This window comes from Alligator mississippiensis, chromosome 13 (genome assembly GCF_030867095.1).
Source record: "Alligator mississippiensis isolate rAllMis1 chromosome 13, rAllMis1, whole genome shotgun sequence".
NCBI lineage: Eukaryota > Metazoa > Chordata > Crocodylia > Alligatoridae > Alligator > Alligator mississippiensis.
Genome location: NC_081836.1, coordinates 23619557 through 23643135, shown reverse-complemented (window position 1 = coordinate 23643135; position 23579 = coordinate 23619557). Strand labels below are relative to the sequence as shown.

The 23579-nt window shown below is 50.9% G+C and overlaps 1 protein-coding gene across 1 annotated transcript in view; it reads left to right on the top strand.

Annotated features, from left to right (window-relative positions):
* C13H16orf96 (chromosome 13 C16orf96 homolog) overlaps window positions 1-23579 on the top strand; it is a 39042-nt gene that overhangs the window by 10911 nt on the left and 4552 nt on the right. The window contains exons 2-13 of the mRNA XM_019489989.2: window positions 4929-5033; window positions 5580-5660; window positions 9210-9296; window positions 9745-9898; window positions 10069-10154; window positions 12346-12456; window positions 13932-14006; window positions 15183-15347; window positions 17023-17141; window positions 18162-18224; window positions 18565-18660; window positions 20970-21147. Coding sequence (XP_019345534.1) covers window positions 4929-5033; window positions 5580-5660; window positions 9210-9296; window positions 9745-9898; window positions 10069-10154; window positions 12346-12456; window positions 13932-14006; window positions 15183-15347; window positions 17023-17141; window positions 18162-18224; window positions 18565-18660; window positions 20970-21147 — 1320 coding nt within the window. The remainder of the gene's footprint in view (window positions 1-4928; window positions 5034-5579; window positions 5661-9209; window positions 9297-9744; window positions 9899-10068; window positions 10155-12345; window positions 12457-13931; window positions 14007-15182; window positions 15348-17022; window positions 17142-18161; window positions 18225-18564; window positions 18661-20969; window positions 21148-23579) is intronic.

Here is a 23579-nt window from a genome sequence, read left to right as displayed (position 1 = left end):
ACACAGCTGTACAGTGGTGTGGTGTAGACAATCCTCTGCATGCAGGACTCTGTAGAGGGAATAATTGTGCTTCCTGATAGCCCAAAGCCTGGGTTTCTATACTGCCCCTGGCTTGGGCTGGCTCCTACCTGCCTCCTCTGGGCTCAGGGTGGAGGCAGAAAAGGCCAAGCAGGTTCAGTGCCAGATCTCACCATATACATGTACCTGCCCCATGGCTTTATTTTCATGGGATGAGAAATGTCATGTCAGGTGCTAGCTAGGAGCATAAGCCTGGATGTGTCAGACTTGGTGTGTGCTCAGCAACCCCACTCTGCTTCCAAGATCTCTACTCTGGCTACTCTGCTTACTAGCAAGCAGGGTAGATTTGCACCTTATAGACTTACTAAAGCTCACACTTCAGCTCTAGCACCACCTACCAGCTCCCTGGGTCAGCTGACTCTGCAGTTAGTCCTGGCCAGCACCTGCAGGCTACTCCGCAGGCTGCTTCAGCTCCTTGATCGTCCTGCCACAATCTAGTCCAGCCCACTGCTCAAAGCAGGATCATCCCTAACTAAACCACCCTAGCCAAACATCTGTCTAACTTGAAAACTTCCAAAGATGAAAATTCTACAAATTCTCTAGGTAGCCTGTTTGCAGGCTTGGCCACCTTCATAGTCAACCTAATCTCCAACCTACATGTCCCCTGTTGCAACTGGAGGCCATTAGTCCTAGCCTGGTCCCTTACAGCCACAGAGAAAAGCTCATCTCCGTCCCCTCTGAAATCACCCTTCAAGGATTTGAAGACTGTTATCAAATCCCCCCTCAGTTTTCTCTTCTCCAGACTAAATAAACATAAGTCTTCCAGCCTTTCCTCAAAAGTCTTACTTCCCAGGCCCCTAATCAGTTTTGCAGGTTTGTGCTGGATTCTTTCATATGCCCGTTTAGATTGTGTCTAATCTGAACGTACTTCAGTGATCCCCATTGCTTGCTTATATTCTGTGTCATCATCAGGAACAGACCCATCTTTCATTTATTAATTTATCTTGCTGTTCATTTCTTCTTTTGTGTTAACAACTCTGGAAGGTCACTAACACCTGAACCTTTATCAGTGAGCTCCTGGAGCTGCGGATGTGGGTTGGAGTTTCCAGGTTAGCCATTCAAGCTCAGGCCGAGCAGCTGACCCCATGAAGAGCTCCATTTGGTAGCTTTTTAGTCCCACATTGCTTTTGGCTAAAGGATAACAGAAGGAGCTAGCAGGAGACCTTCAGGCTTTTCCCAGCCCTGTGCTCACTCCACCAAGCCAAATGCAGAAATAGATTCTTTGGGAAGCGCTTTCAGGCACATCCCCCTCCTGCATATTCCCCAGGGTTGTCAACTCTGTTTGAATCTGTTCCAGAAGGTTTTATCTCATGATGTAAGGACATTAATGACTGATCTACTGTACTGTACTCAGGAAGGCAAATATACATTACTATTACATTTTAAAAACCCACTGGACTACTGTATGAATTGGATTCAATGTTTAATATTTATCTTACTGAATACCCTATCATTCATCTCCTGGGTGACTCTCAGCAGTGTCCTGGAGATTTATATCTAATTCCTGGTGACTCCAGCGCAATGCTGGAGGGTTGGCAACCCTAACACTCCCTGAATGACAGAGCACTCAGCTTTGGCTGAGCCCCCTGGATACTGGCTCCCCAGAAGACCAGGCCACAGACTGCATTTTCCATATAGCCACTCTCTTAATGGTAGACATAGCAGACATCTGTGAAGAAACCAGGTGGCTCTGCCAGGTACCCCAACTAATCTAACTTAGTACTGGATGTGAAACTAGCCCTAGTCCTCCCTTGTGGGACATTGACAACAGAAAATGGGTGCCTTTTCCACAGTATCTGGATGGGCCATTTGATTTGGACAGAGATGTAAAGTGGGAAGAAACAAATGGCGAAGAGAGAAGAATAGACACAGCACCAATATGAATCAGGCTTCTGGAGGTTAAACTGCATCTAACTAGCCCTGAAATCCTGTCCTCACCTCAGTCTGGCTCCTTCCAAATACCACAGGAGTTTCTTGTCCTTTAGTGAAATCCTCACTGGGGGAGGCAGCAAGAATGAGGCTTGCCTTCAGGAGAGGGTATGCTGTAAGAGAGCTAGGAAAACCCTAGGTCCATGTAAGCACTCCAGGACCACCCATAACACCTTGGTCACTCTTGGATGTGTAAGTGGTAACTCAGGCATGAGGCAGCAAGTAATTCCCAGCAACTGCTGCCTGTGTACTTGGCCCATGCTTCTTTGCTATGTGTTTCTTTGCTGCAGGATGTGCAAAGTGTGACCTAGGGACAAATATCTCCCCTAGGAGTGTGACACAAGATCTCCATGACCCTTCCTATAGCCCAAGGATGCTGCAGGGATCAGTATGCAATGCTGCACCTGGGGCCAAGTAGGGGTTCAAGGATCAAGGTACAAGATTGTTCTGCAGGGCCTTAGTGTTTTCACAGCCTGTACTTTTGTGTTCACAACAGCCGTAGCTGGTGCAATTGGCCTTTTTGAAGGAAGTCAGGTGCATCCCTCTGGCTCCTGAGCCCCATGTGTAAGGGACTGGTGTGTAGGTGGTCTGGCCTAATGAGTAGGCCACCGAGGGAAATCAGGGCCTGAGGTTAGGTCAAAGGGCAGAAGCCATATACTAAAACCAGAGGGAATTCAGAAGCAGAGTCCATAACAGTCCAGGATCAGGATTCACAGGATCCACACTGCTGAGTAGAAGTCCAAGGGGCAATCCACAGGGTGAAGTCCAAAAACAGAGCCAAACTGGTATCAGGAGCCAGGAAACAGAACTATAGGGAAATCAAAAATGAAGCCCAGAAGTAAGCCAAAAAGCCCCAAGCAAACAAACAAATGTAGCAGGCTTACCTTTTCAGAGCTTGGGTTGAGTCCCAGATTGAAGGTTTGCTGTTTGATTGGTAGAGCCCGCCCACCAATCCAGAGGCAGCACAAGGGAAGCAATGCCCCACTCTTTTCTGAAGGGAGGAGGCAAGGAGCAGCTGGACCTGAATTAGAACTGTGCCAGGCAGGTCTGGAGAACTTTGGGGGTGGAGCCTCTGACGAGTATAAAAGGAGAGCATGCTCAGCAGGCTGGAAAGAGAGGACAAGGGGCAGCAAGGAGGCAGGAGCTCCAGAGATGGCCTTCCTCAGGACCTTGCTTGAGATTCAGTGGTGTGTGAATCGGCGCACAGGGATCAGACTGTAGGAGCTGCTCCAGGCGGCTTGAGCCTGCAAATCCAGCAAGCGGCTGGGCAGTCGGTGTGCAGATCGGCACATGGAGAGCTGGCCTGGGGAGCAGCTGAAGGCAGTTCGGGCCCTGCACGGCGTGCAAATTGACACATGGAGAACTGGCCCTGGAAGCAGCTCAAGGCTGCTCGGGCCTTACCCAGTGCACAGGTCGGTGCACGGAGAACCGCCTTGGAAGCAGCTTGTGGCTGCTCACGTTAGCTCTGGCCCTAAGCCGAGTGACTGGAGCCCTGCGGTGCGGCTCCACTTTTAACTAAAAGAGCCCTGGTGCCCACAGCAGGGCCTGAGAAGGTGGAGAACCGCCAGTGTGAGACCAGGGAGTCAGAGCCTGCAAAGGCTTGGCTCCTGTGAGAAAGAGAGAGCCTTGGGTGCCCAGTGCAGGGCACCGGGCCATCTAGGAGAGCCGAAGGTGCTGGTGGGGACAGGCTTTTGCAGGATCGGCCACCAGGGGCCGAGCCTGGACTTCTCCAGAGAGGAAGCGTGAGTTGCTGGGGAAGTGGGCCCCGCAGAGGAGGCTGACATGGGTGAAGAGGGTCTGCCACCTCCACCCTCCATTGTGGGAGCAGCGTGTCCACATCCCAGGGCCCTAAAGGGGAGGGGCTTCAGGGAAACCCCTCAGGGAGGTGCTGAGTGCAGTCCCTATTTTGAGGTTGTTGTGTTAAGGGCTATATAGCTAGGGGTATTCTTTATGGGGGTTTATATGGTTTATGTGTTTTAATGCCTCAATGTGTATATTGGTATTGTTATTTGTGAAGGTTTAAAGAAATATTATGGTTAAGTTACTATCCTTATGTGTTAATTGTGTTGTATAGGTTGTAAGTTATTTGGCTTATATTTGGTATTATATGTGAATTGTGGAATATTATATATAGTATTATATGTTAAGCCTTATAAATAGTCTATATTTTATATTAAGCATCTGTGTTTATTCTTGTAATAAATTGTACATAGTTTAGTATTTGGTGTTGGCCTAGCTCTATAGAGAGGGGAAGAAGCTGCTCTAGTAGCTGACCCCTTCCTCAGCACCCTGCCTGACCACCACCACTGTCATCGGAGTTCAGGGCACACCCCCCAGGTGTACCTGGGCTACACAAACAAACAAAACCCCTCAGGGTTAGAAGCCGGGAGAACCAGAATGTAGGAACCAGGAGGCTTGGCACAGCAGAACTGCTGACTGTCCTGCAGACACAGACTGGTGCCACATGGATAGGTGGTGCACACAGCAGCCAATCAGGATGCTCGCTGCTCCTGAGCAGGGGCAGAGTTCATTAGCTGGGGCTTATTGCAAATGTGGCTGCTGCAGTACGTGGCCCAGGGTGGGCGGCCTGCTCAGAGTCCCTGACAGCACTGGGCCCAGGCTGGTCTGCCCAATAAGCATCCCTGACACCATGTCAGGCTTGGCTTACTGCCAGGTGGACCTCTCTTGGTTTCTCTCCAGTTTCCCTGTTCACTGGGACAATAGAGTACCTAGGGCAGGGCAACCAGGGAAGCCACCCCAGCCACTGACTTAGAGCAGTGGAAAAAACTGCTGCTGCCACAGCCACACAGTTGCACTGGGAGTGAAGTCACAGCTCCCCTATGCACCCAGCTGCCTTGTTACACCTAATTCATTGTGACCTGGTTCCAACTCATGTTCTTTTACCCTGTTCACTTCCTCAGGCTATGAACACTCTGCAAGACCTGCTTACCAACATCTACTCTCTGAAAACCACTGTTGACGCCTTCCAGAATGAGCTGAGACTCTTGAAGGACAAGTTCCACAAAGTGTGTAGCCTGTCTGTGCCAGGGGGAAGTTGTCCTGGTGAAGGCATCACAGAAGGACAGCTTATTCCCCACCCCAATTGTGCACTTCCTGGGTGACCCAGCAGGTCTCCATATGGTCCCGCATGGCACTCAGCTTCCTCAAGCAGAGAAAAATAGAGCATAGATGGGTGGGAGTGATGCCATAGCAAGGACAAGACAGGTCTTCATGGGCTTCCAAGGGCTCCTGCTGGGCCTCAAAGGATTCTTTCCCCCCACATCAGGACAACTGAACCTCTCCCTCATCTCCCTACTAACATGATGTGCAGGAGGCTGGAGATTCTGGTCCCTCTCAGTCCCTAGGCAATCAGTTTACACCCCACAGGGCTGCAGTGTATGCTGTGTGCAAGGACTGAGTTGAGTCCAAGGGCACGGAGACAAGCACTTTAGACTGTGCAGTTTGGAGTAATGCTTCCCAGCATAGGCTAGGGAGTGGGGCTGGATGGAAGCCACCAGCAGCTCAAGCACTCTGCATGCCAGCAATTCACTCCAATGTCATTTGCTCAACAGGACAGCATGGGTGAAATAGGTGAGCAGCTTGCACTACTGGATCGGCACAGCCAGATCATCCAGACCATCCTGGACAAATTGGTGAGTGGGGGCATGGCCAGGGGGAGAGAAACTGCTAGCAAATGGGCAAAAGCATGTATGGTAGTAGTCAGGAGGAGTCAGGTAGGGATTGCTTAGCCCAGGCCCTGTTTGTACAGCATTTCAAGAGCCCTATTTATGCACTAAGTTCAGTGCCACAGTCACTGGTAACTGGTCACAATCAGTGAGGGTTCTGTGCACAGCCTACACTGGAAACACGTGTCCCAAGGCCTAGGAAAATCCTGATACACACCTGGCCAGATCATCCTGCTGTGTCGGTTCCATTGACTTCAGTGGAGCAAAGCTGATCCACCCCAGCATGGGCAACTGGTGCCTCCTGAGTCACTTGCCCCCCCCCCCCCCCCAGTGGCCACTCATCAACTGGGGGGTGGTCCTCTGTGTCTGATCACACTGACTCGGGGGGGTGGTATCCCCCCCAGCCAATCCCACTGACCCACAAGTGGCAGCAACATGCCGCTGACACTTCCGGGCACTCCACTGACACTTCTGGGGGAGTCCCCACTCCCTGGCCGGTACTCTCAGGGGGGGCACCAGTGCTCTCACCTGCTCCCCCTGCCCGGGAATGCTGGCTGACAGGGAGTGCACCAGCGCTCTCAGGGGGTGCATGTGCATCCCTGTGCATCCCCTACATGTCACCACTGCACCCCAGCTGAGGATCTCTGCTGACAAGTTAATTCAAAGAAGAGCCACCTCCCCTGCAGAGTAAGTAACCAGAAGAGGAGCTGTGGTTGTAAGTGATGCTATCTGGAAAATAAGAGTTCAACCTGCTTTACAAAGGCAAGAGACATGTCTGGTCGGTTAGGCACAGTCAGTTCAGATACCTTCACACCCAGATGTGGGGATGTCTTCCTTTCTGTACATGAGCAGCCATGTTACCTGTGCACTTGATGGCCTAGAATCATAGAAAGTTAGGGTTGGAAAGGATTTCAGGAGGTCATCTAGTCCAACTCCTTGCTCAAATTAGGACCATCCTGAACTGGATTGTCTCAGCCAAAGCTTTGCTTAGCTGGATCTTGAAAACCTCCAAGGATAGAGTTTCTACCACCTCTTTGGTAACCTGTTCCAGTGTTTTATTACCCTCCTAGTGAGAAAATTCTTCCTAATATTTAACCTAAACTTTCCTTGCTGCAATGTAAAACTATTGCTCCTTGTTCTGTCATCTCCCACTGGTGAAAATAGTCTAGATCCATCCTCTTTCAAGCCCCACTTCAGGTAGCTGAAGGCTGCTATTAAGTCCCCTCTCAGTCTCCTCTTCTCTAGACTAAATAAGCCCAGTTCCCTCAAGCTTTCCTCATAAATCATGTCCCCCAGCCCCCCACCATTTTTGTAGCCCTCTGCTGGGCCCTCTCCAATGTATCCACATCCTTTCTGTAGTGGGAGGCCCAAAATTGAGCACAGTACTCCAGATGTGGCCTCACCAGTGCTTAATAGAGGAGAACAATAATTTCCCCTGACCTACTGGCAACACACCTACCGACACAGCCCAGTATGCCATTAGCCTTCTTGGTAACAAGGGCACACTGCTAGCTCATATTCAGCTTATTGTCCACTGTAACCCCCAGGTCCTTTTCTGCAGAACTGCTGCCCAGCCAGTCACCCCGCAGCCTGTACTGGTGCATGGAATTATTCCATCCTAAGTGCAGGACTTTGCCCTTGTTCTTGTTGAACCTCATGAAATTCCTTTTAGCCCAATCCTCCAATTTGTCTAGGTCACTGAATCCTAGCCCTACCCTCCAGCCTATCTACTATTCCCCCCAGGTTGGTGTCATCTGCAGACTTGCTGAGGGTGCACTCTATGTCATCTTCCAGGTCGTTGATGAAGACATTGAACAAAACTAGCCAGCAAACATGCCAAGCAGCTGGTAGCTGAAGAATACACAACAGACACAGCATTTGCCTCCCACACTTCACCCCAGGGGACTCCTTAGGAAGCTAGATCCCAGACCTGGACAGGGAGCAGGATTCCTACTGGGACCAAGGCTGTTTCTCTCTTGGTAGCTCCTCCATAGGAGTCCTGTTTTTTTTGTTTTGTTTTTTTTTTTTTGGGGGGGGGGGGGGAAGAGGGCAGGATGGGAGCATTCAAAATGTCTCTGGTCAGTTCCAAGTCCACTGAGCTATGGGACCCCCCCAGGAGTCTGGTAGCAGCCTTGCTCCAGTACAGACTGGGCATCCTGAGTGGGCACTGAGGACAACAGTGGGCACAGCAGGCTGCCAGCCTTATCTTTAGCATGGTTTTTTAAAATAATATGTACAGCACTATGCTTAAAGTCCCAGTGATAAATGAACTGTGGAGGGCACAGCTGGCATAGTGCCTGGAAATCTGTGCCCAGAGGTTGGACTTAAGATACAAGTACAGGGGGCATTGCAGTATAGGTGCTGCACCTCAACCTGCACTAGGATGTCAGGTCCTCTGTATGCTGCCCTGAGACAATCATCCCCACACACACACCCCATGAAAGAGTCTCTGCAGTTCCCAGCCCTCACTGCTCTCTCTTGAATGCCACCCTTCCAGTCTTGGCCCTGAGTAAGGGTTAAGCATTTTGGCCTTTCCCCACTGCCAAGTACCTAAATCACTAAGTCTTAACCAGGGTGCCATATCACCCTGGGGTCCAGTGAGATCCTTTCAGAGGTGCCACAAAATGTTATTATTGTTAAGGGTACAAAAAAGATTCACAAGATAAATCCAGAGATTTCAATAAAAATCCAGGTTTAAAAACATTCTGACCTGTTGTGGTCTTTCTGCATTCTTTGCTACAGAAGACTTTCTCTATTATTTTTCTGAAGTCAAAAAACAAGTGAAAACTTTGGCATTTTCTGAGGGCTGCCTTGAATCTAAGAAGGGGTGCCTTGGGTGTGTCTACACAAGACACTATGTCTGTATAGTGATGAGTAATGGCGATGTAGCTCAATGCTATGATGACGTAACATTGGCGAATATGAATCGTGACTCTGATGTTACTGCTCAGTACCACCAGAAAAACCCATTAGGTGCTGGGACTGTGCAGTAGCAGTGGTTACTGCGCAATCATTTAGTACTTGCTTAAGCAAGTATTTAATGACTGTGCAGTAACAACTGCTCAGTCTGACACACATGTAGACGCACCCCTTGAGTCCAAAAAGGTTGAGAACTACTGGTTTAAACGCTCTACTGTCATGTAGTTTGCAAAGCCTTGGGCTAGCTCTGCCTTCAAAGCTCTTGAACTTGAAAATGAGGATGACAGTCTCCCAGAAGCAGGTCCTGCCTCAGATGTAGGGCACAGAACAAGAAAACCCCTTGAAGTCCCTTCCTCCCTATACTGTGGTGGTAGCTCAGGTTGGCTGCAGCCTGGGGTGGTTGATCCCTGGTAGACAGGTGTTACTGCAGACTTGCAGCACTGGTTTGGGTCTGACGTGGCAAGGCTTGGGGTAGTTCTTTGTTCTCTGTCCTAGATTACAACTCTCCCACCCCAGTGTAAGTGCAGTGCTCCTTTCCAAAAAGAGGATGAAGTCCTCCTCTGATGTAGAGCTTCTTTTTTCTTTTTCTATTTGCAGGGTGACTTGCAGGAAGAGCTGAGCTCTTTCCCCAAGCAGGCAGACCTGGTACAATGGAGCTGTCTCTTCAAGTCTCTTGCTGACAAGGTTGGCAAAGTTCTTATACATATGGGGGACCTTTGCTAGAACAGAAAAAAGGAAGTACTGGGCAGAGGCATCTCAGGAGCAATAAGAATGTGTCCCATTGTGTGTCTATTATGGCTCTTTGAGGGGAGAATCCAGCTTTGCTGTGGGAGCCCACAGGATGTGGTAAGGGCTTTTATTCTGACTCACGCAATGACCCACATCATGCAGGGCTCCGACTCTGGACATCAGGGGGATTGTGCATTTCTCAGAGGGAGAGAAGGCTATCATAGAGCTGATATCTTAGGAACAAGTCAACCTCAACAGAAAGCTTAAGCTCCTGATTACATGTAGAGCAAACTGGGATTCTGTATCTGTAACCCAGCTGCCCTGGCCCATCCATCTCTCCCCCCCTTGGCTGAGCTCTCTGCAGGGGCAGCTGCTATAAAGCCTCTGGGGTGTTCTGTTTCAGAGCCTCTCTGAACAAGGGCACAGCCTGGAGTCCAAACAAGAGATGGCCAGGGAGGCCCTCAGCAAGCTGACCCAGCTGCCAGAGCAGCACAAGGCCTTGGAGACTCGTGTCAGCAAGCTGGAGAGTCAGCTCCAAGAGCAAGCGAATCATATAGGTGAGGCTCTGCTGCCCCTCCTGTCTCCCATCCCCAGCCTGACCTCGAGGGGCCCCTGTGTGTATTGGGAACAAGGGCAGAGCTTTGGCTTTGAGGCTACAGTAACTGTGGGAGAAGTCCTTAAAACTCTCAGTGCAGATGAAGCTCTGGCATCTCTCATTTGTTTTTAGCCAACATGGGGAGCTCAGCTGACTTAGCTGCTGAACTGAAAAGAATGCAAGATGAATTAAGCAGCCTGCAGAATGAAGAAGAGAAGGTGATTTGTTTCTGGGCTGAAAATATTGGTTGTGAGATGGTGTTTTAGTATAATACATAACATTTATACCATAGTCTCTAGGGATGGCTGCATTGGGAGAGTGGGAAGGCTTTGGATGCACCTTGTCACAGATGTGGTCAAATTCCCCAGATGGACACTTGTCAGATTGGCCCCAGTCCTCCAGATTTATGTAATCTAAGCTTCCCTGGCCCTCAGTAGGCCTTTTTTTGGCCTCTCTTGCAGGTTTCCTGGGCACAGGCTCTTTGTATTTTACCCATAAAGCAGAAATGGAGCCTTGCAGCCTATCTGTCTTAGGTGCCCTGTCAGCACTGACCCTCAAGATCCCCCAGTAACTTAAACTTGCCCTTTCCCAACCATGTGGGCACTCTGGGGTAGAAAGCGGCTAGGATGTGACATGTGACACACACAGATTTTGCACAGAATTCTAAAGCAACATTGTTCTTTACTTAAGTACCAGCGAGTTTTCATAGTTAGAAAACAACAAACTTCCTGGACTCACTGCTACACAATCCAGCTCATCTTGATGTGAGGAGTCCTTTGGGGTCCTCACTATTCAGGTAGGCAGGGATTCTCCCTGCTTCATTAGTTTCCTACAGCACCTTTTTTTCATAGTTAGCTGATAAAAAAATGATTCACAGCAGCCCCAGCCATTTTATAATCTTCCAATACCCATCACATGACCTTCAGTCCCAACAAGTAACCACAGACTTGCTACCAAGTGACCTCACATACTAGGCAGCCCTAATAAATTGATTCTCCTAGGCTTTAACCAACTTCCTCAGCATACCAAATGCTTATTGAAGCACAGTCTGTGAAGTGAAATATTTTCCTTTGCCCTTAGTCTAGAGTGGATACATGCTAGACATGTTGCTTGGATGGAACTCCATTTTGTTTTGCTCATCTAAGTAGCAGGTTTTTAGTTACATAGCATTTATATGCGGGTAAGCATTTTATTCCTGGACAAACAGATCATTATTTGCATGCACAGACAGAGTAGGCTATACACTGGCCATGTACACACACCTTTTGTGGGCACATAGTGATAGCTAAGGCCTAAGATCATAGTTGTCTCATGAATACCCAATGTTAGATGGAGGAGGGGAGTCATTCCATCCTTTGTCCTCAGTAGCTGAGGGCTAGGCACTCATCTGGGGAAGTTAGCAACCCAACTTCTAGGCCAACCTGTCAGTGGAGGTTTGAGCCCAGGCCACGCCTCTCTAATTTCCTTGCACAACACTCTAACCACTATTCGAATCTCCATGGGCCAAATACCATAGAAACTGGCCCCATGGGAAGCCACGAGAAGGAAATATGTGGGAACAGGAAGAAGAGAGTAAGCCAGAGGGTGCATAGCTAACTTAGGTGGTTGCTGGCCTGCTAGGGAGCCTTATGCCCAGTAAGGCAGAAACTTCATCCTTTTCTGCCTTCATCCTTCTCTCCATTTTTTTCTCATGACTTTATTAAATGCAAAGGGCAGAGGCTCAGGTATAAAAATAACACTGGAGTGGGATCTGGAAAACCCCCCTCTAGGTGAAGAAGGCCTAGAGCCTGGGTTTCCAGCTTCCCAGGCAACTATATTAACCACTAAGCTCCCTAAAACATGGGTGAACATTTGTTTTCCTTCATGTTGTTGCTGTTGTGCATGCAGGTACATGCGTATGTAGTCATCTACATGTGCAGGGTTAAGTGCAGGAAAAGAATGGCTAGCTGTGTATAAGTGCCACAAATAACATTGTAGATGGCTACAAAATTGCTACTTTGACAACCAAACAAAAGAGAATTCCAGTCCTTGTCAGCACAAGTGGGGACACATCGCCATAGAAGTATTCTAAAATGAAGCAATTGTTGAATTAACAGCTTTATAATTTTAACCAGAAGTTACAAGCTGCATGTAGGCAGGTTCCCTAAAGCCTCACATATCCACCTCTTTGAAATCTAACCCACTGGTTATCAAGGTGGTCACCTCCAGCAAGGTCTCTGTCCAAGTCATGCTTCACATTTCAGGGTTGAACCATACGAAGATGTCCCTGTCTGGGGAATCCTTGCTTTTAGGAAGGTCTGAGGGCAGGATATTGGAATGGAAACTGTTTGGCAGCTCTAAAGGGCACAAGAAAGTGGTAGCTATGCTGGGTGTCTAAGATGCTGATGGTGTCATGCCTTGCTTTCCCAGAGGCTGGACTTCCGAAAGAACATGCTGGCCCAGATGCAGAAGCTAAAGGAGCAGTGTGAGAAGCTACAGAAAGTCACTGAGAGGCTCCTGAGCAACACAGGAGACATCCAGGTAATCCTTCAGGCATACATACACTTGGGCTCTGGAAGCCAGCAGAGTATAGGCAGGGCAGATAGAAACATCTCAGAATTATGAAGACCTGTTTGCAGGTCCAAGTACAGCATGCAAAGCCTTGGGATCTCCAAGAGCCCAGCTGAGAACTTTGCTGTGTTTTCGGAGTGGTAAGCCCAGGAGCATCCAGCATGTGGTAGAGCACACCACCTGCTTGGCTGTTTTGCTTGAGGCAAGATCATGGGCTGCAGCCCAATGGTGGGGAAGCTTGCATCTCCTTGGTCGCTATGAAGCACTGCAGTGATTGAAAAAACAAGGAGAGACTTCCTGTGCTCTTCTCACCTAGGTTAACCTCAACATTCTGTGAACATGTCAGAAAGATTTTGGATCCCTGAGGTTTTCCCTTCTTAAACTGCCTTCTTGCTGATTTGGGACATTACAGATACTTGGGGAGAGGGGCTGTATTAAACAGCTTGAATGGAGCTTTCCTTTGGCTCCCTTCAAGAACACATGAGAAGCCACATATACTGCCAACACCAGGCAGGAAAGAAGAGCTTCCCAGATTTCCCAGCATGCACTGCCACAAGCACTTGATCTAAGCCAAACAAAGGCCAAGAAGCAGTGGCAGAGACAACATAGTAGGGGAACGTGGTAAAAGACAGCATGGTAGGGGAGGCAGCACGAACATGACTGGCATGTGGCCACATTGTGAAAGGGGCTGCAGCATGGACATGGCTCAGACCATGCCTGTTATCACTGGGCCAAAGGAAAATGTCACAGATGTGTGCATGTAGTGCAGGCACAGCCTATGGGCCCAGGAAAATGGAAACATTCCATGGCCAGTCAATGTTGCTTGTGGTCACAAGCCATGGGAGGGTTTGTGACCCTTCCCCATTTTACTCCTTCTGGGTCTGTTGACACCAAAGTTTTGGGTGGACTGTCCCAGCCTAGGATAGGCACAGATGGGCAGCTTCAGATTACAGGACAGAAAGAGAATGGTTCAAGGTCTGAAACACCTGCCTTACAGTGAGAGGCACAAGGAGCTCAACGTCTGTAGTTTCTCCAAAAGAATGTCAGCAATGCTTTTATCAGGATGCTCAAGAGGGAGATAGAAGTGAGCTCTTTATTCTAGTGGATGAAGGCAATATGACATGCAATGGCTAGATGGTGAGGGGAGACACATTTGGACTGGAGAGATGATGTTGAGGTTTTGCATCAAGGGGGATTGGTGCTACTCTTGAGGCCCATGGTGGGTTCCCCAGAACATGTAGCTGCTAAAGTGAGACTGGACCTATTTTTTCAAATGATCTGGTCTTGCTTGGTCCCCAAGGGTGCAGTGGAGGGACCATGAGGTGAGGTCCTTTGACTTGGGTTAGGCAGGGGACAAACTAGAGGACCACATCTGTCCTTCCTCGCCTGACAAGTGCTGAGTCTCTACACTGTTTGCCTGAAGAGTGTGTGTTGCCTGCTTGCAGAACCTGCGAGAGATGGTGAAGCAGCTGAACCTGAATAAAGCAGACAAAACCCTGCTTGAACAGGAGATGAATGTGGTGAGTTGAGGCAACCAGTGGCACCAGCTTCAGGGACTAAAGGCCTATCCCCACCTCCCCAGAAATGTTGTGCCTTGCAGTGCTGAGTCCAGTTCTTAATGCTCTGAGGACAGCACTGGCACAGAATGTAATTATCCTGATGGACTGGCCGGGAGCACCAGCCTCCTGCATGGGAGTCTGCTCCTTAGGACACTGTCCCATTACATGAAGACAGATCCTGGATCTCAGGAGAAATAGCATCTAGAGTAAATCCTGGTAGCTTTAAGCCTGGCACCCAGACTTCTCTGTAGTGTATGGAGATGCCTGCATGTTCTGTAAGAATCCAGTTGGCTCCCATCACTGCCTTCCTTAGGTGCTTGATATCAGGAAGGAGCAATGTGATCTGTATGTGAGGGACCCTTCTCCATAATTCTCTTTTTCTCCTGTTAAAAACAATGAAAGCCCCATGGCTGCAACTGGATGCTGGCCAATTGGCTCCACTGGGAGCTGGTTACCTGCCCTTTGAAATTGGAGGCCCAAGTGCCAGAACCTAAATCCTTTCTGTTTCTTGCACAAGCCCTGATGGAGTGCTAAAACTCTGCCCTTCTCTCTCACCTTCCAGATCCTGTGTGCAGCTCAGGGAAGAGCCTGGTTTTCCCACTACAGCCCACCCCTCTGAACAGTTCCATCCTCCCTCATGGTGGATGGGAGTTCTCAGTAGCGTGCTGGGGCCATCGCTCCTTGCAGAACTGGGACCTTTATTTCTCCCAGTGTGGGAGGGGGGATCCTGTTGCTGTCACCCAGTCCAGGCTGCCCAGGTCTCAAGTCCTGCCTTCTCCCACTGTTCTTAGGCCCCAAGGACTGAGCAACTCCAACTGGCATTAAATTGCACCAGACTTCCCCAGAAGCTGCTCCCTCTCTCCCTTCCTGCTCAACACTGTTACAACATGGGTAACCACACACAGGCCGCCTGTGCTGCCCTGAGCCAGTTGCATGCTTGCAGCCTGCTCCTAGCTCAGGAGCACCTGCTCCATTCACAGCCCTCCACCCCTGTGGGGAGGAGCCCTGGAGATCCCTTCTGGAGGATGCAGCCATGAGATAGAGGCAGCAGGACTCCAATCCTGTGCAGACCTGAGCCCTGGACCTCCCAGCCTCTGAGCTGGGGAGGAGCCGTCTGAGTATGTGAATCTCTGTTAGAAAGCAGACAAGAGTGAGCTGGAGACCAAGGTGGACCATGACGAGCTGCAAAGTGCCACCACTCAGCTGAATGAGATGATGCAGGACCTGCTGCAGAAGATGTCCTTGCAGGACAAGGAGTGGCAGAAGGTTCTGCAGAATTTGTTCATCGACATGGACTCCAAGGTAGCAGGTGTCTGCAGGGCAGGGGGAGAACAGCTGTGGGGGCGGGAGGTGGTGGGCTGGGTATCACCTCACCCTAATGCAGAGTAAGCGGCCTGAGATTCCAGGAGCTGCAAAACACCCTTAGCTTTGTCTTTGTTTCACACCTCCTCTAGCTTTGCTGGACTAACCTGGTGTCCAGTTAGTGTGAGACCAGGATCATGTTCTCTTTCATCTCCTCATCCTCTGCAGTTAGTGACAGATATTATGAGCACCCTGCCTTGGAGCCTGAGCAGTCTCTCTTGCAGAGGCCCTGGGGACTGAGGAACCGCATAGACCAGGCTCTGCTTTCTCACATGATGAAAATGCATCTCTGTTCCCACTGCACGGGAATACAATGGGAACTCGGTTCCATCCTTAGGGATAACAGTATCTCTGCTGTCCCAGCCCAGGCATGCAGTGAATAAGCACCCTCTGCTTGAAACCCATATGGATATAGCACATGGGATCCCTTCAAAGGGAGAGCAAAGGACATGGAGCCAAGATTGCTCTCTGCTCATTGCTATGTTCAGTACTGATCTTACTGTCATGCCAGTAGCAGGAAGGGAAAGGTGGGTACTGACTTCTTCTCCTTTTTCTCCCTTCTGGTCAGGAAAAGATATCATTTACCTTAACCCTGGGGCCGACATCCTTTGGCTTCTCTCCATTTCTGCAGCACTTCAAGGGGCGCCCCAGTGCTGGGAGCAAGGTGGCCAAAGCAGCCCTGCTTGAACTGGGAGATCAGAGCCCCAGGGGCTTCCGTACTTCCAGGGTTGTATCATGGAGGAAGGATGGGAAGCCCAGCTGGCCTGCTTCCCTCAGGAAGAGGTCTATGGCATGTGCATGTGAAGGGAAGACTCCCTGCCCGTTACCTATAGTGAGGGGGGAGCCTTCTCCCCATATCTCCGCTTTAATATCTGGGTTGGAAGTCACTGCTTGTTGTCTGGGCTTGCTCTCCCTCCCTCCCTCCCTGCTGTGGGGCAGCTCTATCACATTCTACCTTTGAACATATAACTGGGAGCTGGACTTATTCCTGGGCTAGGAATGGGGCTTCCCCAGAGTGTGCATATCATTATGGACACTTGTTTTTGACTCACACCCATGCTAGGTGATTGCTGATACCAATTGTCTCTGGTGACCAGGGAAAAGGAGGCACCTGCAGCAGCAATGGCCAAGATAGAGAGATAACAAGCCACCTATGTTCTGTGCCCTTTATGGGGCTGGCAGCAATGGTTGCTGTCGTTCTTGGGCCTGCTCAAATGGGCATCTGGGGCTGGTATCCTTGCCATAATTGGTTACACTACTGAGCCAAGGAGAAGGTGACAGCTCTTGGGAAGTTAAAGGGTGCGCAGGGGCCATTAGGGCAGGAAGCAGGGACTTGTCTGCAACAGGGAGACTCTGGCTAAGCAATCAGGAGATTTGATTCTGGTACAAGAGCAGCCCAGGCCACCAGCAAAGAGGTAGGTTGCGTAGCCAACTTCTCTGCACATCTAGGGCTTGCATCAGGCTTTGTGGAGTGGAGTCACTCCTCCCATGTGTGGGAACTAGTGGGGAGGAGAAGCTTTGCCAGCCCTAGAAGAGTGAGCTGCAGCAGAATAATGCAGACATCTACCGCAAGCAGGTCCCTTTGGAGTCACCTGCTTCTCCTGGTTCTCTACAGCTGGACCGTGTGGCACTGGACCCCCTGAAAAAGCAACTGGAGGAAGTGTGGAAGTTCATTAAGAAGTATCTGAGCGAGGGCCCCCACTTTGATGCTGACAGCGCTGCTGGCTTTAAAAAGTGAGTGGGTGACGGCAGCCTCCTGTGGCAAGGAACGGAGTCCACCCCGTCACTGTGCTATGCCAGTGCCTTGGGGAAGTCATGCTGCCCCAACACACATGGGAACATAGAGGCTGCACTCAGGTAGCTAAAAAGAAGCCAAGTACAGCTGTTTTCCTCATCAGCCTCATGGAGATTCACTCACACTATCAGTTCCAGCAAGTTATGTTCTATCTGGTTAAGCTCGTAACATCACCAAGAAACACTGACTGCTTGGCACTACCTGTAGTCTTTTTGACCTTGCTGCCTTCAAATACAGTGGGGCATAGATAGAGCTTCAATTACCCTTTCCATAAATAGGGCTATCTGTCCTAACAGGCACATCTATATGATGGTGGAAACACCTGTCCTTCACATACAGAGCTAGTGGCAAGTCTCTCTCCCTAGTGCTGAAAGATCTTGCTTTTTCTTGGCCTTCTTTGAAGCTCAGGATTTATCCTGGTAGCTTGTGAGATTCTCTGTGAAGCTGTATCAACTGCTATTCAGCACAACCTTCCACTTCTGGACAAAGAGCTCTTGTCCAGGACCTCCTAATGTTAAAAGCCAAGGGCTGATTAGACTAGACTCTTTGATTCCTGTGACAAAATGCTCCACATCACCTTGAGTGATGGGAAAGGTTGCCCCAATGGGATTTATACCTTCTTTTTTCCCTCTTATTAAAGCCATAAGGCAAGAGTGACTGTCCAGAGGTCCTGGGGCTGATCTGCAGAGCAAGACTCTAGGGAATTGGTGTGGTCCCAACAGAAGGCTCCTGGCCTTGGTGTCAGGAGATTTGGAATCTGTCCTTACTCCATACTGGGTACTGCTACACCTGGATGAGCTGTGCAGAGGCTGTGCTTCTGTGGGCATCCAGGATAGTGAAGGCTCTAAGTAGTAGTGTCATGCTAAGAAATATACTTTTAAGCTGCAGTTGATGCCACTGGCATATCTTTGAGTGCTGATCTCATATCTGAATAATACATATCATGGGGTCTGTTCCAGGCAACTCTTTGAACGGGTGAAGTGCATTTCCTGTGACAGACCAGTGATGATGACAACTGGGCCGTGAGTACAGAGCAGTATTCCTAACCTTTTTAGATCCAAGAGACCCTCCATAACTTTTGTGAACTAAGCGGCACCCCATTGCCAAAATCAGTGCATTTATTATAGCGTCTTTGGGCAGGGGAGCAGCCAGACAGGGATAAGTCAGGCTTATGCTCATCTCCTCACACCTTGCTTATCTCTCACACTGGTCAGAAGAACTTACTGCATCCTCATGGTATGTGGTTGAGAGTTACTGATACTGAGCAAAACCCTGATTTTCAATAGTTCTGGCTGAATTACACTAATTTGTCACTAGAGGGCACTATTTGACCTTTTGTTCTACACTGTTGCCCTCATACAGGCACCTGGTAACAGTCCGAAAGGCAAGGTTGTACTCCCGGACGCGCCCAGCCAGTGCCAATGGTTATGAGTACCTAGCACAGAAACAGCAAATGAGGTGAGCTACTGTCCAGGAAGCTGCAGGGCCCTGAGCCATGATGAAACCAGAGAGGACTCTTGCTTCTTGCACCTGGGCCTGATGTATGGTGTGTGAGACATGCCATGTACTTGACTGTAGGGGGGATTAAACACCAGATTCTCCTTGGCCTTCTATGTACTGTCCTGCTCTCTGGTCAGTATGGCTAGGGACAGATATTACATATAAACCAGTTTAAGTGATGAGAAACTGGTTTAAACCTGTAACAAAATAGATGTTCAGTACACATAAACCAGTTTGAAAATGGCTGAAACTGGTTTGAGATTTGGCTCAAACCAGTTTATGCAATGTCTATGCTTATGTTTATGACTCCTTGCTGGTTTAAGATAAATCAAAGCCCCCCAGCATCCCAGCATGCTCTCTGGCTGGGCAGGGCAGGGCTCTCTGCTCCACAGCAAGGCTGGCCCTCTGCTGCCTTGCTGGAGCTTGGCAGTCTCTTCAGGCATCTGCCTGGCTTCTGCTCCCTCCCCCTCCAATGTGCTAAACAGGCCATTCCCCCCTCCCTCACAGACACCTCAACATGAGCTAGCAGACCACATGCTGGCTACAGTCTGTGCTGTGAGAGACCACAGAGGCAGACAGGCTTTTTGGAGCTATTTATCAGGTAGCTTAATGTCCTTCTTTGGTAAAGCTGTTTAAGAGCTGCTTGCTCCCCCTGTCCCTGCTAAGCAGGAATTCCCCTTTCCCCTCTGCCTTGTGAGAAGGTATCTGTGTATTAGCTAGCCGACCACATTCTGGGTCCCTGCTGAATCAACAGGCAGAATCAACAGGTAGCTGGTAATGTCCCTGTGTTTTCTTAATGGGGTGATAAACACTGAGATAGGAGTGACACTCTTATCAGCCCCACACCCCTGGCTTGCTTGCCTGTCAGTTTGCTGCAGGCAGTATACAGAAGCAGGGAGGGAGATTGAAAAGTTCTGTATCAGCAGCAGATGCACACACTGCACACACACCCCTTTGCCTCAGTGCTAGCTGGGGGTTGGTAACACTCCCACACCTTGAACAGCCAGCTGGGAAAAGCCTGGGACTGCAGGCAGGTTGGAGGTTTACACCAATCCCTAATCAGAGCCTCCTGCTGGGACCTGGCCACACCCGCTTCAGGTTAGATCTGCAAGGGAAGGGAGGGCTGCTTTAGCACCCCCTGGCTTCCCGCCTGAGCCACTGCAGGCATGTGCCTGAATTTCCTCAGTCCAGAGGGATTGTCTCTATGGTTGGAAAGCGGTTCAGCTTAGCCAGGTTAGACTAACCTGCAAAGGTTGAATCAATTCAGGCTCAGGCTTTTTGAATGTCTGTCCCTAGCCTATGAAAGAAGCCCCATGTCCAGGGAGAATAAGGCAGCCTGTTTCTTTCCCTGGAGATCTGCTAGTGCTAACATTACCCCTCCACCATTTCACCAGTGCCAGGTGTGAGACACTGGTGTGGCTCAGCTCCTGGCTCAGCAGCATGTGCCTAATAAAGGAGGGGCCTGTGCTCTAGTTCTGCAAGTGATTCAAGTAGCAATGGAGCCTGGTTCCTAACCCCTGAATTTGAGCATCTCCAGGGGAGGTAATTTTCCTTCAAGATGCCTATAGCAAGCTCTACTCCAAGGTAGCAGGTTTCAGGGCATTCATCTCATCAGGACAGAAGCTCATCACCCCTTGAGAGCTGGTCATTTTTGCAGGCCCTGTCTTCTGCTGGGGGTGATGCCCATCACTATGCAGCCAGGGGAAGCAGTCACTAGTGTATAGCACCAGGTTCAGGGGGAGGATCTTCTGGTTTCTGGGACAATATTTGCTTCTCTAGTATCCCTGAGCTCACTGAAGGGAACTCCATGTGCCTGTATCCGGGGGTGGATGAAGAAGGGGTGCTTTGGTGTAGTTGCACCTCCTCCACTCTTGCTGTCTGGGGCCCAATCCTGACAGAGCTGGGTTGCCCAGCCCCTCTTCCCCAGCCAGGCAGGCAAGCCAGAAACACCTGCAGAATCAGTTGAGGGTCAACTGGGAGCCCAGTTCCTGCCAGGCTACCCAGCTCCTCTTCTCAAGTTGGGCAGGCAGCCAGGTGCACCTGCCATATCCTGTCAGCCTAGAGGCCAAGGATCTGATCCCAACTGCACCCCCCTTTCTAAACTCCTAGATTAACCATTGCCAGCTCTACAGATCCATGCAGAGCCCTGCTCAACTCCTGATACTCCTAGAGGATATGATGGCTGATTTTTGGCCAGATAAGGGTGTGATTCCTGTGGTTAACAGTGCAATAAGGGGGGGTAATGGGTCCACTCTGTCCTTCTCCAGGGAACAAGCTCTGGAGAAGAAGGACAGGAGTGAAACAACCAGCCACGAGCAGCAGTCCTCGCAGCACTGCTGGCAGTGCCAAGCACATGCCACTTACCCTGCCGAGCGATATTCCAATCCAAAGACTCTCACTACCATCTACCCCTATGGAGACCCAGCTGTCCTCACCTACGATAATGTGAGCCTACTCATGCTTCTGTTCACCTCCCATGCCAACCCCTAGCCATGTGCTTCTTGTTAGACCAGGGGTAGTCAAAATACAGCCCACAGGCCAGATCCAGCCCACCAGGCCATTCTATCTGGCCCATGGGACCCCTAAAATTTAGAAAATTAATATTTATCTGCCCTAGGCTGCCTGTCAAAGATCACAGGAGCCAGGGGCAGTAGGACCCAGGGGAAGCCACGGCAGGGCCCTGAACAGCAAGGCCTGCCCCCACCAGTTAGAAGCCCCTACCTAGCAGGGGGGTCTGGCCTGGGACCATGGGGCTGTTCATGCCTCCCTGCATGGGAGTGAGAAATTCAGGTAAGAAGGGGTAGGGGTCAGGGAGGCAGGGGAGGACCATGGGTGATTGTCCCAGTCCTCGGAGCTGGGCTGGTTCCTGCTGAGTCTTGCAGTCTGGCCATGCAGCCTGGAGTCACATAGTGCAGAGCGGCTGGTGGGCAGGAAAGTGAGGAAAGCGGTGGTGGGGGCAGGGAAGTGAGTGGGCATGCAGGAATGTGGGGCTTGCACCTGTGTCCTGGGGCCAGCGCCAGCGGGGCCCAGAGCAGGGCAGCAGGAGCATGGGATGTGGCTAGCATGGCTCTACGGAGCCAGGCTGGGCTGTGCCAGCAGGGAGAGGGGGGAGCTGGCCTAGCTCCATAGAGCCTTAGCCAGCTGGGACCCCATGTTCCTGCTGCCTCACTCTGGGCCCTGCTGGTGCCTGGCTGTCACTGCCCAGCTGTCACTGTGCCAGCTCACTCCCAGTCCCCCCTGTCCCAGCCCCACGGTACAGGCAGGGAACAGTGCGTACAGTCCCAAACCTGCATGCTCCACGTTCGCCCATCTGGGTTGAGCAGCAGTGGCACAAAACAAACTGCTACTCAGCATGGGGAAAAGTGCCCCCTCCCCGCCCCCCCCGTGGCCAGTGCTTCCTGGTGCAGCTGCTCAGAGCCCATGCGGGGCTGCCTGTGTCTCCGCTGCATCACCACCACCTCTGGGCTGCCCCATGGGGCAGTGGTGGCAGTACAGAGCAAGCACAGGTAGCCCCGCATGGGCTCTGAGCAGCTGAACCAGGGAGTGCCAACAGCAGGAGGGGAAGAGGGAGAAGCCGCTTTTCTCCTGCGTTGAGCAGCAGTTTGTCCCACACTGCCACTCCTCAGCCTGGGCCCTGCACCCAGTTGGGGCTGAATGGCCGTGGTAGCGACAGCAGCGGCTGGGCAGAAACCACTGGTCGGTGTAGGGGGAAGCAGCCCCTCCCTCTCGCTGTCACTGGGCAGCTTTTGCTGTGGACACCGGGAGCCTGTGCTGCGCAAGGCTATGGTGTGGCTCCTTTGCTGCTGCTTATGAGCTGCCCTACGGCTGCTCCACACGGCCACTGCTGCCATGCTGGGCAGCGCAGAGACAGTGGTGAAGGAGACGCACTGCAGCCTAGCATGGTGCGGAATCCAGGCAGACACAGCTAAAACTGCCTGGTGGTGGTGAAGGGGGTCACTTTCCTCCATGTTGAGCAGCAGTTTCTGCCCAGGAGCATGGGGTCTGGGCCGGCAGGGGCTGTATGGAGCTGGGCTGCACTGCTCAAGGAGGAAGAGGAGGAGCCAGCCTGGGTGCATAGACCCCTGCCGGCCCAGACCCCGCGCTCCTGCCACCCTGCTCTGGGTCCTGCCAGCGCTGGCCCCGGTGCACCGGCGTGGGCCCCATGCTCCTGCCCAGCTGTTGCTGCGTGCCGCATGCCCGCTCGCTGTCCCTTCCCCCTGCCTGCTGCAGCCATTTTCCCACTCCCCCACACCTGTTTCCTGGCTGCATTGCCAGAATTGCAGGAGCAGCTGGGATGTGGTGCTGAAGCAACGAGGAGTGAGGGGTGCGGAAGTGGTAGGAGAAGGACAGTGGTGGCAAATGGAGGGATGTGGCAGTGAGCGGTAGCACGGAGCCTGCACTGGTGCCCGGGGACCAGGAGCAGCAGGAGCGTGTTACCCGGGCTTGCAGGAGCACTGGAGGGGGCTCTGTCTGCTGCGGGCGCAGGGGTGGGCTGTGGGAAAACCCTCCCCCTCCACTCCCCCTCCAGGGGTGGGCTGTGGGAAAACCCTCCCCCTCCACTATCCTCTCCAATCACCCTCCCAGTGCACACTCCCAGCTCCCCACAAAACCTATACCCACCTAAACCCCACCCCCCCACACCTATCCACCCCACCACAAATCCCACACACACGCACCCTCCCCCACACCCCACATACCCACAAACCTATACCCACCCTCCCACCCACACCCTCCCATAATATACAACAGTATGACTTCATTTTAAGCTATTATACCATCACCTCTATGTAAACTACACAAACAAATGTAAATTAGGACAAAAATATTTTTTGAAATGAAATTAATGAATGTTGTAGTATGTTTGATTTTTAAAATAT